This window comes from Phyllostomus hastatus, unplaced genomic scaffold, assembly GCF_019186645.2.
Source record: "Phyllostomus hastatus isolate PE091 unplaced genomic scaffold, TTU_PhHast_1.1 phas_contig_1162, whole genome shotgun sequence".
NCBI lineage: Eukaryota > Metazoa > Chordata > Mammalia > Chiroptera > Phyllostomidae > Phyllostomus > Phyllostomus hastatus.
In genome coordinates, this window is record NW_025333537.1 from 626,954 (window position 1) to 644,856 (window position 17,903).

At 50.5% G+C, this 17,903-nt stretch overlaps 1 protein-coding gene across 1 annotated transcript in view; it reads right to left on the reverse strand.

Annotated features, from left to right (window-relative positions):
- Positions 1-8,256: 8,256 nt before the first annotated feature.
- SEZ6L (seizure related 6 homolog like) overlaps positions 8,257-17,903 on the reverse strand; it is a 163,026-nt gene continuing 153,379 nt past the window's right edge. Inside the window, exons 14-17 of the mRNA XM_045841017.1 lie at positions 16,527-16,559; positions 14,372-14,486; positions 12,424-12,526; positions 8,257-11,499 (exon numbers count right to left, since the gene is read on the reverse strand). Of these exons, the coding sequence (XP_045696973.1) occupies positions 11,470-11,499; positions 12,424-12,526; positions 14,372-14,486; positions 16,527-16,559 (281 nt within the window). The 3' untranslated portion in view covers positions 8,257-11,469. The remainder of the gene's footprint in view (positions 11,500-12,423; positions 12,527-14,371; positions 14,487-16,526; positions 16,560-17,903) is intronic.

Here is a 17,903-nt window from a genome sequence, read left to right on the forward strand (position 1 = left end):
ACGGCCAACTTGACCTGCTACAGACAGAGGGGCAGAACGATGAAGATGGAATCATTCTCCTCCCCAGCCCAGCGTTTCGGGTCTGTGTACTCCTCCTCGGTGTCACCAGGGTCCCCACACCTCCTTAGCATCCTCGGGGTCACCAGGGTTCCCATTCCTCGTCAGCACTCCCGGTGTTCAGCCGCCAGCGGAGCAGACGCAGCACCTGCCGCCTGCCAGACGCGTGTGGTCACAGCGCGAGGGAGGTGACAAGGCCCCGGCGAGGGTGCCTTGCCCACTGGCGGGCACTTCCTTCCTCGTGGAATTAATTCCCAGGAGTCCTTGTGTGTCTTGCTGGGAAATTTCATACTGGGTTCCTTGCTTCAAGAATTCGTAATAGTTTACGTATTTGAGTGTGGGGGGTGAGAGAGAGGCACACATTTTTCACAGACTCTGAGATTCTGCTGGGTTCTGGGGGACGTTCCCGGCGGATGGGCGACCCCCTGCAGACATCCAGTGACTGGAGCGCTGGCCGCAGGAGGGCTGTTGACCCCTCTCTTAGCTCCCTAACGAGCTGGATGTGGCGCGTGTTTAGGAAAAAACCAAGGGGGTCCTCAGGGAGCTTCCGTGAGCACCTTGCCCCTCTCACACATGAAAAGGGGACTGTTCAATTCCTTCTGCTCTGGAGTCTGTCAGCCATTCGGCCACGGAAGCAAGGCCTTCGTCTTCTCATAGACGCTCACTTTAGAATCTGCAGGACAAGCTGCCCATCCTCGGGGTCCTTACCCTGTCCCTGCACCCGTGTCCCTGCACCCGTGTCCCTTGCCCTGAGGGCTTTCTTTGGAGGGTCCCATCTGTTGGCACAGGTGGCAGGCCAGCGGTGGCAGGGAATTAACAGCCTCTGGGAACAGCCCTTACCCAATGACAGATAGGAGCTGGGGGACAACTCTCTCTGCTTTCCCGCCAGGGAAAACGGGGCAATGAGCCATGTGTCGACACCGGCGCCCAGGGCTCCCAGGGCTCCCAGGGCTCCCAGTGGGGGAGGGCTGCATTAAGCAAATGGGTACTTTGCTGACTGTGGATTTTTTTTTTTTTTATCAACTACCTCTCCTTCCCTGCCTCGTTTCCCTACTCACCTATGGATGTTTCCTGGGAGGGCTTTTTGTATACTTATTTTTATTTTATTTCCCCACCAATTTCGTTTTTATTGAGGTAAAATTCATAAAACACAAAGTTAGCCATTTTAAAGTGAGCAAGTCAATGGCGTTTGCTACATTCACAAGGTTGTGCCATCCCATCTCCAATAGGGGACATTTTCATCCCCCCCCCCCCCTCATGCGCCTGTTAAGCAGTGACTCCCCCTCCTCCCCTTCCCCCAGCCCCCTCAAACCACCCATCTGCTTCCTGTCTCCATAGAATGACTTCCGGTTCTGCTGTCCACGTGGAATCCCAGAAAACCTGCCCTTTGGCATCTGCCTGCTTTCACTCAGGCTGATGTTTTCAAGTTTCATTCCCCTTGCAGCCTGGGTCAGCATTGTACTCCTTTTTCTGGCCGAGCAACATTCCGTTGCGTGGACAGACCACTGTTTGTGTGTCCACTGGCCCACCGGGGGGATGTTTAGTTGCTTCTGCTGTTTGGCTGTTGTACGCAGCACTGCTACAAACGCAGGTTTCGGTCCGAGTCCCAGGACTTCATTCCCTTTGGGCGCGTACCCAGGAGCGAAGGTGCGGCGTCACGTGATAGCCCCCGGTTTAACCCTTTGAAGAACCGCCCCGCGGCTCCCGTAGGGGTCGTACAAGGGCTCCGATTTCTCCACATCCTCCACGGCCCTCCCGCTTTCCTGTTTTTAAAATGACGTCCGCCCTCGTGGGTGTCAAGTAGTATCTCATTAAGTATCTTTTCCTGTGCTCATTCCCACTCATTCTTTTAGTTTTGGAAAGTTTCCAACACACTGAAAAGGTTTAGAAGAACCCCAAACCGAAAACACCTGCCTACCCCCTCCGTGCCGAGTCAACATTTCGGAGTTCTCTGAGGAGGCCCTGGTGGTGTCATTTAAGTCGTTCTTCCGTCTTGGGTACTTTATGTAAATCAGAAGTTTTATGTAGAGACCTCAACAGGTTCAGGGGGGAAAGTTCCAACCCGGCATCTTTAATGATGTGAGCAAACTAGACTAGTGGGCAGTTCCTAGGAGATCACTGGCACAGGGTCACACGGTCGCCAAAACTCAGAAGGACTCTGGGTAGAGGAGGCAGCTGTTTCCGCCCGCCCAGGAGCCCCAGCCTCACTTTCTGGTAGCGACACTTGTAAGACGCGGAAGGTGCCAGCTTAAGGCACTACAACCAGAGTCCCAGTGATTGGCCAGGGAGAGGCATGTGATCTAGGCTGGGCCAATGAGAGCCAGCACTGGAGCTCCGGTAGTTCCTGGACTAGAAGGCTGTGTCTTTGTCTGTAGGACTGACTGTTCTCTTCTGTTCATTGAGGAAAGTGCTGCCACGTGATTATGAAAGGACATCCTTTGTAAGATACACCCTGCTTGCAGAAATGTCGAGTGTGAACAGAAAAAAGTCTTTGACTGCCAGCCATCTCGCCCTTCCTGGAGAAAAGTCTGTCTGAAGAGCTGAGCGCTTTTCCTGGGGAGAGTTGCGTAACCTCTTCAGCCCGTTTGCCCCTTCTCTGCAGCCTGGGAGACCACTAGCTAGAGCGCTGGATGCTCAGGGAACCGGCCCTGCCTCCCCCAAGATTTGCTGGAAATGCCATGTACTCACTTACCCATCTTCCTTGACCATCAGGGTCTTCTGGGCCCTTGAACTTGAAGGGGCTACATGGGCTCCACTCTGGGGAGGGGGGCAGCAATAGAGGCAGCTACACAGCTCCCAAAGTGGGTCTGTGATGGACAAAACATTCCCTTTGGGGTGATGGAGCTGGCCATGGGGTGACTGGGAGGGAGGCCCCGGGAACCACCACCTCCAGCCGTGGGCCCAGGAATCAGACTGTTTAAAGGGTGACCTCTTAGCTGTGTGACATTGGATGGGTTACTCAGCCTCTCTGAGGCTCAACTTCTGTGTCTATACTGTCTTGTCATTTACAGGCTTGCTGGGAGGATTAAACGAGACCATCTCTACAGAGCTTATCACATCCCCGGGCACACTGGGAATGCTAAACACTTGCTAGCTGTCGCCCTGGCCAAGGTTACCCAGACCTTCTGCGTCCAGCCAGTCTCAATCCCAAGGATGTCTGGCTCTGCTGCTGTGTTCCTAACACCTCCTTGGGATCTTTTCACAGCCTCCTTCTGCTCCCCCTCTTTTGTCACTCTCTTAAGCTCACAGCGACATTGTGACCAAAGAGGGCAAACAGCTCAGCAGGATCTGCAGGCGACTGCCAGGTTCTCTGTGGTACATGTTGAGACTCCAGAAAACAAAACTGTCACCAGCTCGATTCCCCTTGGTGTTTACAGTAGCTGTAGGAGGGGGGAAGCAGCCCAAGACTGGGTGTGACAACTCCCACAGACCTCCAGGGACCTCCACGCCCTCGGGCTGTGCATCTTCCAAAACATAAAGCTATAGGAATGAGGTTCTTGTCCCAGGCGCTGCTGTTCCCTGAGGTTGTACTATACTCTTTTTTGTTGGAATCTCAGAGGTTAAAGATTTGTCTTTAAACAGAGGTGGACACGGGTAAAATCAAGCCAGGGAATGTGAGTGGCAGGTTTTCAGACAGCCTGTGATGGGCACAGAATGACAAACGGGTCCCTGGGGGAGGGAGCTGGTGCTGGGGTGACACAGTGGTGGCGGGATGCAGAGAGACAGAGAGAGAGGGAGAGAGAGAGAAAGAGAAACAGGAAGAAGGAAACAAAAAGAATCAGAGAGAGAGAGAGAGGCAATAAGACAGAAAACACACAGAGAAAGGCAGAGAGAGAAAGAGGAAGAGCCAGAGATGGAAAGATCGGGAGGAGAGAGAGAAGACAGAAAAAGAAAAGGGAGACTGAGAAATAAAATACACTCCCCTGCCCCTGCAGCAGAACTGAACCAAACATACGGAAGGAAAAGGCGACTGGGAGAAAGAGAGAAGCCGAGGATTGTGCCTAGATTCTCGAAGTAGGGGCTCAAGTAGTGGTTGACTTCAAGAGAATGAAAAGCAAGATCTTAGAAAATGGGGGCAGGGGAACCAAAGAGAGTTGGGAAGCTTGAAGAGAAAAGAGACAGAAAGCAAGGAGAAGAAGGAAAAGGGAGAGAAAAGCTGAGTGGAAGAGAGAAAGGAGGAGGGAGGGATGTTACTAGTCAGGATGCCCTGGTGCCTTGCCCTTCACCATTTCTCTGTCCCACATTTTTCCTCCAAGTTAGCAAGGAGTCCACGCCTGTTTGTTCAGCTTTCCTCCACATCAGCTTCTTCCCCAAAGACCCCTCTCCTGGGCCTGCAATGCTCTTTCCATAGGACATGACTTTGGGACGACCCTGTGAAATGCCTACAGCTAGAACCGAGCACATAATTGGTGGGGCAAAATGAAAACACAAGGCCCCTTGTTCCAAAATTATTAAGAGTATCAGGACGATGAGACTTCTGGCTAAGATGGAAGCATAGGTAGATACACGTTGCCTCCTCACGCAACCAAAAGAAGAACAGCAAATTTACAAACAAAAATTAACCAGAACTGCTAGAAAATCAAACTGTATGGAAGTCTGACAACCAAGCAGTTAAAGAAGAAGCATTCATCCAGACCTGGAGGAGGGGTGGAGATGGGCAGCCCGGTGGAGAGGACCAGGCAGGCAAGGCAGTGGCTGACAGAGCAGGCAGTCCCACATTTACGTGCAGATAAACTGGGAGGAACAACTTGGGAGCCAGACAGACAATGTGACCTTGCACAGGATTGCAGTGCAAGGAAATAAAGCCTCAAAGCCTCTGACTGTAAAAACTGTGGGGGTTGAGGCAGGAGGAGAACCTCCCAGCCTCACAGGAGAGTTCGTTGGAGAGACCCACAGGGTTCTAGAATGTACACAGACCCACCCACCTGGGAATCAGCACTAGAAGGGCCCAATTTGTTTGTGGGTAGCGGGGAAAGTGACTGAAAGTCAGGGGAGAGCTGAGCAAGTAGCATTGTTCCCTCTCAGACCTTCCCCCACATACAGTGCCACAACTCGGCGACGTGGGTTGCCCTGCCCTGGCAAATACCTAAGGCTCCACCCCTTACTATATAACAGGTGGGCTGAGACAAAAAAACATGGCCCAAATGAAGATCAAAGCTCCAAAAATAGAACTAAGCCACGAAGAGATAGCCAACCTATCACTGGTAGTCAGGATGCTCACAAAAATGGTTGAGTATGATCACAAAATAGAGGAAGAAGTGAAAGCTATGCAAAGTGAAGTAAAGCAAAATACACAGGAAACCAGTGGTGAAGGGAAGGAAACCGGGACTCAAATCAATGATTTGGACCAGAAGGAAGAAATAAACATTCAACCAGAACTGAATGAAGAAACAAGAATTCAAAAAAATGAGGAGAAGCTTAGGAAACTCCAGGACATCTTTAAACGTTCCAACATCCGAATCATAGGAGTGCCAGAAGGAGAAGAAGAAGAGCAAGAAACTGAAAACTTACTAGAGAAAATAATGAAGGAGAACTTCCCCAGTCTAGCAAAGGAAATAGACTTTCAGAAAGTCCAGGAAGCTCACCGAGTTCCAAAGAAGTTGGACCCTAGGAAGCACACACCAAGGCACATCATAATTACATCACCCAAGATTAAAGATAAGGAAGGAATCTTAAAAGCAGAAAGAGAAAAGGGGACAGTGACCTACAAAGGAGTTCCCATGAGACTCTCCACTGATTTCTCAAAAGAAACCTTTCAGGCAAGAAGGGGCTGGAAAGAAGTATTCCAAGTCATGAAAGCCAAGGATCTACATCCAAGATTACTCTATCCAGCAAAGCTATCATTTAGAATGGAAGGGCAGATAAAGTGCTTCCCAGATAAGGTCAAGTTAAAGGAGTTCATCATCACCAAGCCCTTATTATACGAAATGTTAAAGGGACTTATCTAAGAAAAAAAGATGTTTAAAAATATAAACAATAGAATGACAACAAACTCACAACTATCAACAACTGAACCTAAAACAAAACCAAAAACAAACTAAGTAAACAACTAGAACAGGAACAGAATCACAGAAATGGAGAGAGATCACCTGGAGGATTATAAGTGGGAAGGGGGAGGAGGAGAATGGAGGAAAAGGTAACAGGGAATAAGTAGCATAAATGCTAGGTACAGAATAGACAGGGGGAGGTTAAGAATAGCATGGGAAATGGAGAAGCCAGAGAACTTGTATGTACAACCCATGGACATGAACTAAGGTGGGGGGATGCTGGTGGGAGGAGGGTACAGGGCAGAGGGGAGTAAAGGGGAGAAAAAAATGGGACAGCTATAATAGCATAATCAATACAATATATTTTTTAAAAAGAGTACCCGGACAATGACAGCAGAACATTAAACCAATGTGGGCTCTTCGGGGACCAGGCACCTACCGCCCTCCCCGAGAGGCTGCAGACTGAGTGGGAGGGGCAGACATCGCTTCTCCAGAAGGAGGAGGTAGGGCTGGTAGATAAAATTTCAAATAAAGGATGAATAATTTTTAGCATAACTATGTCCCAAATATTGCACTTTCCCATTGGCCCAGCAGGGGTCACGTGACCATCTCTGAACTAATCATAGAATCATGGACCACACCACGTGGCGGTAGTCAAGGTACCCATAGTCAGAACTTATACTGAAGATTTATGCTTTTTTTTAAAAAAAAACAACCTGATTTTTCAAATTTAACTGGGTGTCCTTTATTTTTACTCTATGAATTTGTTAACTCTGTGGAAGAAAGCAAGAGGCTGGGGTAGCGGTGGGGGTAGTGAGCAGGGGGCCACAGCTCTGTCACCAGGACAGGGCTGGAGTCTGGGGAGGGAGGGAGGCAGATTGGAGCAGGACCCCAGGAATGTGAGACTCTTGGGGACAGAAGTGGCTACGGCAGATTTTCAAGATGTTTCCCTGGGCCATGCGCCTGTGATAGCCTCCCACTCAGTCCCCTTGAGAGGGCTTCAGTGAAAGTCCGGTAAATCCTTGTTGACGGCACTGGAGTCAAACTCCAGTTGAGAGCGACACTCTATGAGCCCTGGTCCAAGGCAACCCCACTGTGCCCTGGGAATGCGTTAGATCTGGGTCCCTTCCGTGGGCAAGGATGGGGTGACAATGATGTCAGTTTCTCTGTTTCTGGCAGGAGGGAAGGGCACCCTTGAATTCTCCAAATAGAACTCTGCTTTATCAGAAACAACCCCCTTCATCCGATGACTTTGCTCAGTGAAAATAACCCTTGTGAGCAAGTGAAGTGTGACTTTCTTTAGGATTAGGAAGGCTGCTGAGCAAACAGTGCTAATGACGCCATCTGGTGGTGTAAAGAGACCCAGCACCCTCAGGGCACTGACCATGCAAGTACCTAGGGCTTCCCTGCTGTTCATTCCTTCAACAAATGCTTCTGAGTGCCTGCTACGTGCCAGGCAGCTACATTGCGAACGGTAGTCATAAGAGCATAGTTTAGGATAAAACTCATTTCTTAGTTTAGTGCAAAAACATACTGGAAATGTAAGGCAATGAAAATGAGGTCTTTAAAATCTTTAGCCATGAAATTCACACAGAAACTACTTTTGCTATCTTATGTTGCCTTTTAGTACAAAGGACTGGTAAATCTTGGGTGGAGTTCTAAGAGAGAGAGGGGAAGAAGAAGGAGGAGGAGGAGGAGGGGAAGGAGGAGAAGAAGAAGAAGGGGAAGAGGAGGAGGAAAAAGAGGAGGAAGAGGCAGGAGGAGAGAAGAGGAAGAGGAGGAAGAAGAGGAGAGATTTTTTTGTCCCTCTCTGCCCTGTGAGGACAAGCCAGGGTGAGCGCTCACCAGGAACTGAATCGCTCACCACCTTGACCTTGGACTCCTCGGCCTCCAGAACTGTGAGAAGTGAGTGTCCGTTGGTTAAGCCACTCTGTCTATGGTGTGTAGTTATCACAGCCTAAGCTAAGACAGGGAGGGAGGGGAGCGGTATGTCTGATGATGGCCGTGAACTTGTCTTGTCTTAGATATTCCCCAAATGTTCCCAGAACTATTCTCAAAGTGGCGGTCCGGTCTGGGCATTCAACATTTCAGCAGGTATCCCCCCCAGAGCTGGAAACACCGCACCCCCCCCCCCCACCGCTGGGTGCCATCCTGCAGAATTTGTCACAAAAATCCCATAGATTGACTCTTTTTCATCTGTTTTATTAGCATCAATATATACAAAGTGGAAAATGACTTAATTTCATTATTCTAGCTTAGAAAGTTGGTTTTGTTTTTTACTCTGTTTGGGGATCAAGTGAAAATGAAAACATCCCAGGAGAAAGCCTGCCTTTGGGGGTGCTGAACCCCCATGACCCACCATGACCTCTCAGGGCACAGGAAGGTCATGCTCTTTGGCCTTACCCCCTGAAAAGGTCATTTTTTTTTTTGCCCAAAGCTCATGCTCAGTCTAAATTTACCCATCTGGTTGCCAAGTCACTTCTGCTTACACAACCGTCCCAAAGCTGTAACCACCCTGCTTCCTGCACGGCCGTTTGGCAGTTGCTGAAGCTGTCAGCCTGAGGTCCCGTAGGCTCTCCAAGGAGCGGACTCCAAAAGGTCATATTTAAAGCATGTCTATGGAACTAAGTAAAGGCGGCCGTTGAAGAGAGACCCGAAGAGTGATGTTGGCTAAATAATTCTACACCCCTCCCCCCCAAATAGCAAAAGAAGGAGCTCCAAGCTGAAGAGGGTGGAGTGTGTGTGTTTAAAGTACAGGGCGCCAGCTGACAGGTCCGGCTTCCGTAAGTGAGCCTGGAACACACGCCATCACATGCATTCTTCGGAGCTCGAAATCTCTGTAAACGTATTTCCCCGCTGTTTGATAAACAAAGAGTGGCTTGTAGGAAGGTCCAGTCCGTTCTCGAGTTTCTCAAGAGATTATATCCTGTTCAAAAATATTTAATCCCAATGGGTTTTAATATCGGTCTTATAAAAACAGACTCGTAGGAACCGCAGTGAGATGCCTGGTACATTTTTTGGCACGATTACGATGATTTCTTTACCTTTGCCTGTTACAAATACACATTCGGAAAGAAAAATAGACACCGGCCTGTCTTTTCAATCACACCATACGTCGTCAAGCCCGTACGACCCATCTTTAGGTGAAAACGAACATTTAAAATATGGTTACACTAGGTGCTGCACTACTAACACGGAACTAAGACATGGGTATCCCAGGGAAAGAAATCAACACCCTTTCTATCCGTCCAAAGACCAGTGAGAATTCCTGGGCCACGGCCTGGCCAGTATCGGGGGACAAGGTTAGGATAACGATTTTACATTTTGTCAGTCTTCATGAAAGGCAAATGTTGAGTTTTCACAGAGCCATAGCACGTTCTGAAATGAAGAATCATTAATAGCGTTCTTTCCAGGCGCCCCAGGGTGAGGGTTAGAATCATCAAGCGGAAGTCAAAGCAAAGATGGGATCCTGCCTTTAAAAAAAAAACGGTGATGTCACTTGCATCATTGGTCTTTCTCCAAGTATGATTATTACTCGCTAATGGTCTGGAATGTCTCTTCTCCTGGTTCTTTCGGAAAACGGGGTGGGCCCTGGGCAGCTGCAAACGCGGCCTGTTGTTACCACTTGCCCTGCGTCACGCGTGCGTGCCTTAGGGAGCGTCATCTTTTCTGGCCGAAGGAAAATATACCAGCCTCAGGGCTTCAAGACCCAGTGAGGTCCCCGCTCTGTGTTAGGAGGATGGTGTGTGTGCATGCGCGCGCATGTGTGCGTGCAAAGCCAACTACCCCCTGCCGTTCCAGGTGTTCCCCAAACAAGCCACCCATGGCACGTCAGCCGGAAACGTCTTGTCTTGTTTGAAAGCCAGCGGGTTGAAAACACTTCTGGAGAGCGTGGGCGGGAGCCAAAGAGGGCTCCCAAGTCACCGACCCAGTGTGCCGCTCTGAGCCACCGGCTGTCACTAGGGAGGTGACTGACGGTCCCAGGGAGGTGACTCTGCCTTGCACAGACTTTTCCTCCCACGCATCCTCGCACCCTGCCTTTTTAAAATACCTGTAGTTAGAAAAGACTCCTCCGTGATCGTTGCACACGTTGACACTGATGAAAAATACAGGGGTGTGCACGTGGTTAATCAGGTCCTAAGAATTCCTTTCTGCAGGAAATGCCTCCTCTCCTCATGGGCGTTCGAACCGTAGGATGTGGGTTCCTGTGTGGTTTTAACCTCCTCAGCTTCTGTTTCTCTGCATCCAGGCCACCGTCCGATGTTCCGAGGACAGAAAAATCGTTTTCTTCTCAGAGACCCCTCCCTCCCCCCACAGGACTAGATGGCAAATACAGTCCGAAGCTACACCTTGCAGAGAAACAGTGCCCTCGGGTGTCCCCTATTTCGAGGGCTCGGGCGTTCCGGCACCCCCGGAGAAAAACAGAGCTCACCCCCCTACCCCCCGCCGCCACCGATTTCAGGACAGGACACCTCCCCTCCAGCACAAGCCGTTCTAACTCTGTGGACGAAGCTGCTGCTGCCTCCCAGGGCCGAGGGTCTAGTATCGCAGGGCGGGCGGCCTTGCCGACCAAGGGGATTGGTTCTGGCACTTGCAGAGTGAGTGACCTGCTCCTTCATCGCTGAAGGATCGTCAAAGGAAAACGTTTTATTAACTGGGTTCCCTCAGCCAGTGCTCCCCTTCACCCCAAACTGTCCAATGTCTCATCTGCTCTGAAAAAATTTTCTTGTCATGTATCACTCTTCTAGAGAGAAAACATTTTCTTCTTTTACCAGCATCCAGTGAGGCCAGGTGGTAAAAGGGAAGGTGTATATAACACCTTTGCTGCCTTCAGAAGGACCGTGGGCGGGAGGGGGTGGGGCAAGACCTTTTAGGGGCGGGGAAACTGGAAGGGCGAACGCAGGATTTGTTCCGGAGCAGACCTGGTTAAGTATCCGTGGGACATTCCAACCCCCGTTAATCCAACAAAAAAGATGCTCTTTCCAACCTAACCTGGGGGGGCTTTGATTTGCACTAAAAACACCATGGGCATGGATCTCAAAGACGCATGCAATCTGAGGCAGCCACGGAATGGCACGGCTCATGGGAGAAACTCAACCTGCTTTTTTGCTTTTTCTCTTTTTCCCCCTCTGCTGCCCTGGTGGCCGTTTTGCAGGTCTTCCACGCGCCTTCAGCGTCGCCTGAGGCTGTGTGACACGCAGCCGGCCGCAGCCGCGGTGCATCCAACCACACCTATCTCAACTTTAAATATAATAAATACAGTGAAGAAGAAAACAGGAAGTCTTCAAGAAGGAGTCTAAAGAAAAGACAGCCGACACTCTGGGGTTTGTCAACCAAATGCCATCTGGTCTCTGGATGAGTTTCTCAAGGAGGTTCTGGTTGAGTTCGTGTCCGTTCAAAGTTCCCTTCTCAAGTGTCGCTCTCTTTAGATGGAAACTTCATACTCTCTGGTTTCCTGCAAGAGGGAGAAGCGGAGATCGAGCAAAGCCTCGTGTGGCAGAGTGACACACAGATGGTCCTAGTGCTTCATCCCTCCCCATGCCCCCCACACTGGCCTTGTCATTTGCAGTGGCTTCCATGCTGACCCTGACTTGTTTTGGCCAATGGGTTAGAAGGAAATGGGTCACAAGGGGGGGCTTGAAAAGTGCTCTTGGAAAGTGCTCAAGGCACCAGGTGGAGTTTGCATCCTGGCTCCAGGCGCGCCTTCCAGCGGTGTGCCACCTTGGCCAGGCCACCTTTTCCTGTCCCTGAACCTCGCTATCCTCAGGAGTCAAGCAGAGATGACTGCAGCGTCTGCCACAGGGAGTCACAAGGATTCAGGGAGATCGTGCGTTTACGATGCCCAGCCCATGACCCATTTTATTATTGTTGCTATTATTGACATCTGTCACCTTTGCAAGACTCCAAGTTCATTCATGGCTGGATTGTGTGTATTTGGTTCATGGCCATGTCCCTAGTACCCTGCACTGGGCCTGCCACTCAAAGGTGCAGGGATGGTGCGCGCTGCCATTCATTAAGGCGTGGCGCTCAGAAAGATGTGTGGGAACATTGCCTGTTGCCAGCAGGCCACCACCAGCGGGCTCTGACCCATCTCAGCCATCCCTCCAAGGGCATCTGGTGCAGCCCCTTCCTCCTGTGACCCTTCTGCCAGGAGGGAACAGCGTTACAGGCTTGTCATCGGCTTGCAAAGCGCGCGCGGGCCTCTCTCAGCAGTTAGTGCAATGAGGGTCATCGTGGGGATGAGACAGGACCACTGGCCACACCTCTCTGCCAGTGGTTTCGTGAGCAAAAGGAAATGAAACCTTCTGTTCTGGTGTCAGCGAATTTATAGTAGTAGCCAAAGAGGGAGGCACCCGGGAGGGAGGAGAGACCGACTCACCCCTGTCTCATAGATGGGGTTGTCAAACTCGGTTTCCACGGTGATCTGGCTGTAAGGGTGGGAGTACATCAGAGGCAGGCGGAGGCTGGAGTAGTAGCGGCATCTGGGGCGGAGGAAAGGAGAGAGAACTCACTTCTCGCGGACTTGGAGACACCTTGCAGCACCCCGGGGCCACCACTGTCACCCTGCTCCATCTCAGGGCACACACAAACTAACTGCCAACCTTCTGCAGCACACCAAGAACCATATTTTGTTTTGCCAATATGAGAAAAAATAGGTCTAATTTTGATTGATTTTTAAAAAATGGTCATTACCTACCCTTTTTTCTCCAAAGTGACTTCTAAAAAAATCAGGTGCCCCTACTTGTGTGTAAGAGCTTCTGGTACCAAGAATTAACCAATCAGACTCGACCTTATGATGTGACAGGACCAATAGGATGCTACTCTATTAAATGTCCTGTATATTTATGGGTCAAGACAGGGCATTCATACTGGAGGGCTATTGTGTTGGCTGTTGTCATTTTAACATTTGACATTCCAAGGGAAAAGAGGCCAGTGCCCCTGACTAAACAGTCAGGTACGGCATGTGTTAAAAATTCTTGCAGCTCCCCAGTTGAAAAGTCGCTGCCTGAGGGCGATAGTGCCACCTTCGAGCACGGCACCTCCACGAATGACAAGGAGGCGTGGAAACAGCTCCTTGCAGGTGAGAATCCCAGTGCAGTAAAAGCTGAAGTCATAATTGCTCTCAACTTCCAACCCAGTCAGTGATAACTGAAGCCCCAGTGCCACCCCTGACTGCAGAGGGGGCGGGGCTTAATTTGTTTCCACCTGAAAAGTGATTCAAGTCCCTGTTTGTTTAATGCAAAGAGCAACAATACGAATGAGCGTTGAGAGGATCTGCTAATACTGCGTTGCCTCAGAGCAGCCCTCCCTGAGCACCTATTTAAAGGTGGCCCCTTGGTCACCACGGTCTTTCCCTCACTGCGTTTGCCCCCGTGTATCGTAATTTGTGTATGTCTCCTCTCCCCCTGCTGGACTGGGAACTCCACGCAGGCAGGGATGATTTATATGCAGCAAACACCTGCCCCAGGGCCTTTGCACATGCTGGTTCTCTGCCTGGGACCCTCTTATTGAAGACAGTCGCATAGCTTATCTTTGCATTGTTTTCAAGTCCTCACTCAAATGTCATTTCTCCGTGGGGCCTCCTCTACCTGATCCATTTAAGGTGGAGCCACGGCCCCCATCCGAGTTCCCTTTTTCTCCCTTCCTGGCTTTCTTTTCCTCTCTGCTCTTATCACCTTCTAATGGACTGCCTGTGTTTCTGACGGACTAGTGTCTATTTCCCCCATCAACGCCTGGGCCCCACAGGGGCAAAGATTTCCTTCAGTTTTGTTTTCTCCCACGACGATGTCCCTCGTGTCCAGAAAACTGCCTGGCACGTAGTAGGTGCTTAATGATTGTGACTTTGAGTGAATTAGTGGCTGTCCCAGCTGTGTTAAATATCTTCCTTCTTCACTAAAGTCAAGTTCTATGATCCCCGAACAGCTGGGACAATGTCTGGTACACATGTGATTGTCAGCACACAGAGTTGTTGACCAGGTGAATGAATGGATGAATGAGTGAATGAGCGAATGAGTGAATGAATGGGTTGGTTGGACTGGTGACGGGAAACGTGTCTCTCTCCCACCGAGCCACAGCGCCTTGAGGTCAGGGATAGAGTCTGTCTTACTGGCAGCTGCACGCTCAGCCCCCTTGTGGTGGGGGATGGGCAGGGCTCCAATAGGAACAGGTACCTCTGCGTTGAATTACATCATCTCTTCAGTCACACACCTGCCCCCGCCCTCCAGCGACCGGTGGAGACGCTGAGGTTCAGAGAGGGGCAATGCCCAGCCCCTGGTACACTGCTGGTTGAGTGGACGGCAGTGCCCCGCCCCACCCCAGGCCCCTACCTGGTGATGTAAATGTAGGCTCCTCCCAGCAGCAGGGAGATGATGAGGACGGGGATGAAGATGGCCAGCGCCATGTTGCCCCCCTCCAGCGACGTCTCGGCTGCCGCTTCTGCTACTAAACACACAAGCCGGTGAGGCCTTCACGTCCCGTACGCTCAGCCCACCTGGGTCCCTGGCTCCCAGGTGAGCACCCACCCTCCCAGTCCTGCCCCACCCAAAGAACTGATGTCCCTGAGCCTTTGCCCTCGGAGAACCGTCTCTGAGGGAAAAGGGGGCGGAGACTAGAGGAGCCGGTGTGGTTCGCCGCAACCGAGTCCAGAACCATCCTCGAGTGGGGCGGGCACTGGGACTACTGAGAATTACGCTGTTTGGGCCCACTTTGGTGGGGGAGGAGAGTACAGGTGAAATCTGGTTAAACTCCAACACAAGGGAAGACTCCAAGAAATCCCAAATGTGCTAATGGGGAAGGCAGGCTGGCTTCACATTCCATGGAGTGGACAGAAGGGAGCTCGTTGCACCCAGACGGGGGTGGGGTGGGGGGGGGCGGGGCGGCTGGGTCCCTCCCAGAGCTGTCCCTTCAGCCCCTCCAGGAGGGGGCGCTGGGCAACTGGGGCAGGTCTCAGTACTGCACCTCCCAATGGTAGCCCTACTGTGAAGACCCGATTTTGACTCTCAGAGACCACGTCTGTACATTCTTTCGGCCTCACCTGAAGCCCCCCACACCCTTCCAATGTTAACGGAAATCACAGGAGCCAGGGCAGCTGTCATGGGGGCCAGGGGTGTTTTCCCAGCATGCCTTGAGGGGGACCCCTCATCTCTTCGAGCCTCCAGGGTTCCCTTTGCCGTTCTCCCTGCCATGTCTGCAGAGCTCAGCTGCTTGCCAATCAATAATTCATTAACCACCACTTACGGAGTCCGCAAAGGTGACCCTAACGCCCACAATACACGCGTGAGCACCACACATCACAAGGGCGCTACCGTCTCCGAGCAACCCCAAACCTTTGGGACATGCTCGGGGCTCAATGGCTGCAAGAGGCAGAAAAGGGATGCCCTGAACACACAAATGTCGTGAAATGTCCAGTGGAGTGACTAATAACACATCCCCGGCTCTGCCTGCTCAGATTAAAATGTCATCTGCTGTAAGGAACAGTGACTAAAGCCATGTCATTGCCACGGCCCCAGATTCTGAGTGAACTACTTATTGCCAGAAAGTTAAATGGCTCCAAAAATAATAATGAAAGCTGCTTAATTGGTTACAATGTTAAGCAAAACAAAACAATATATTTTTATGTTTTTCTGGTGCCATAGCCTGGTGAGTGGTTTCTATAACCAAAGGGAGGTTATAGAAAATACAGTCCTGGCTGGTGTGGCTCAGTGGACTGAGTGCCAGCCTGTGAACCAAAAGGTCACCGGTTCAATTCCCAGTCAGAGCACATGCCTGGGTTGCAGGCAGGGTCCCCAGTTGGGGGCGCACAAGAGCCAACCACACATTGATGTTTCTCCCTCTCTTTCTCCCTCCCTTCCCTTCTCTCTAAAAATAAATAAACAACATCTTAAAAAAATACAGAATGTTTTAGTTGTGAGAGCAGTTGGAAGGGGAAGGAACCACAACATGAGAACCAAAACAAACCCTGGCGAGCTTTCAGCATCTGCCGCACATGAACAGATCCTACTGGAGAATTCCCGATGAAAGGAGAACCGAGGAGAGGGTACAGGGACAGAGATGTTGGGGGAGAAAAAGACCGAGTGAAAAATAGACCATCTCCCGGGGCCGACTTTCCCCTTCCAGCGCCAGGGGGACACTCAGCACGGAAGGTGAGGCGTCTCTGGGTTTGGTTTCCCCAGAAAGGACCACGCGGTCGAGAAGCCTCACGGCAGGGTGATGCCTCCGTCACGGAGAGGGACTCTCAGATTTCCTTATCTCACGGACAGCACTGGCGTCAGATGCCGTTCAGGTCCTAGTTAGGACTGAATGTTGTAAATTCAGTCGTTTTTCTTTACAGCATCATTTGTTTTGAAATTATCTTCAGCAGGGTGGAGGAAGATTTTTTTTTTGTTTATTCTTTTTGTAAGCACATGGACCGGGATAGCGTAGGGCCTGCCCTTGTGTGTCGCTATTAGCCCGATTTATTGGATTTTTCATGACGGAACTCACCTTCTAAAGCGTGTTCAAAGCTGTCTTGATTAACTGAAAGAGACAAACAAAGCACTGGTCAATGTCAAGTGAAGGCAATGAAGCCGAAAAGAACAGGGGCAGAAGCGCCATACCACGCTTGGCTGAAGTTAGGGTCATGTTCTCTTTATTGTGGGCTCCTGAAATTAGTGAGATTCCTGGGAGCTTTTCTTCCCAAGGTCCTGAGAGAGGACGAGATGGATGTGAAGGAGACAAGGGCAACAAGAGTCACGATGAATGATTCCTGAGCACTCGCCACACGTCAGGCATCGTGCCAAAAGCTTTATATATATTTGTTTGTTGAACCCTCAGAACAATTTTGTTAGGTAGATACTAGTATCAGCCCCATGTTACAGATCAGCAAACAGAGGATCAGAAAGGTAAAGGGACTTTTCTGACATCACAGTTTCTTAGCGATAGAGGCAGGACTTAGCCCTGGGCTGCTTGACTTTCTCTAGCACCTGCTCTTGACTCCAGGGTACCCGTCTTTCTAGGGGTTTCAGGCAGAACAAAGGCTGATGCATGGTGAGGGTCAAGACAAAGTCCCAAATCCCAAATCCAGCCGGGGGTAGAACCTTCTTCCTGCTTTCCAACACATTTATGTAAACCTTTCTGATTTCACTTTTATTGCATACTTATTTGACTAAAATTTATATTCCCTGTAAAACTGTTTTTGTTCATCCATTGCCGCAGACTAGAGCTCTCTGGAATTCACTCATTTCCCTGTAAAAGCCCTCCGGAAGTTCCAACTGATGGGGGCTGGTCCCTCCTGCTTTGGCACCAAAGTCATCGTGGTAGCTGAGCACAAAACTATGCCTGCACGGATGGGTTTCAAGGATGCAACACCGAAGGGTGAAGGCTTAGATAAAAAGATTGCATTATTGGGGGGGTGGAGGGAGGTCCCTCCAGTGACCCAGGTGCACTCCTGTCCTACCTATACCAAGACTTCCTAATTAGTGCCTCCGGTGTTCATTGTTACCATGTAATGAAAACAAAACCAGTCAAAAAACTAGCTAATTAACTAACTGCTGTGGACCTCAAAACCCCTCCCACCATCTCAAATAAAGGCGTTTGACCTCAACCCAAAGAGCATGGAGGTTTGAGCCGGAGAGGGCTCCGCAGGCAGGGAGACGGCCCCCGTGGGGGCTGTGAGCACCCGTGGGGGCCGTGAGCACACAGGAGCCTCTGCAGGGGCCACACCCGGTTCTCGGGGACACAGGTCCACGACGCTGAGGCCACTTCAGACCCTGTTCGGCTGTGTCAGACACATTAATACCTTTACAGAGACGTCTGCTTTAATTAAACCAAACGTAAATTAGTTTTCATATTAAATAATTCCCCAGGTCACAGGACACTAAA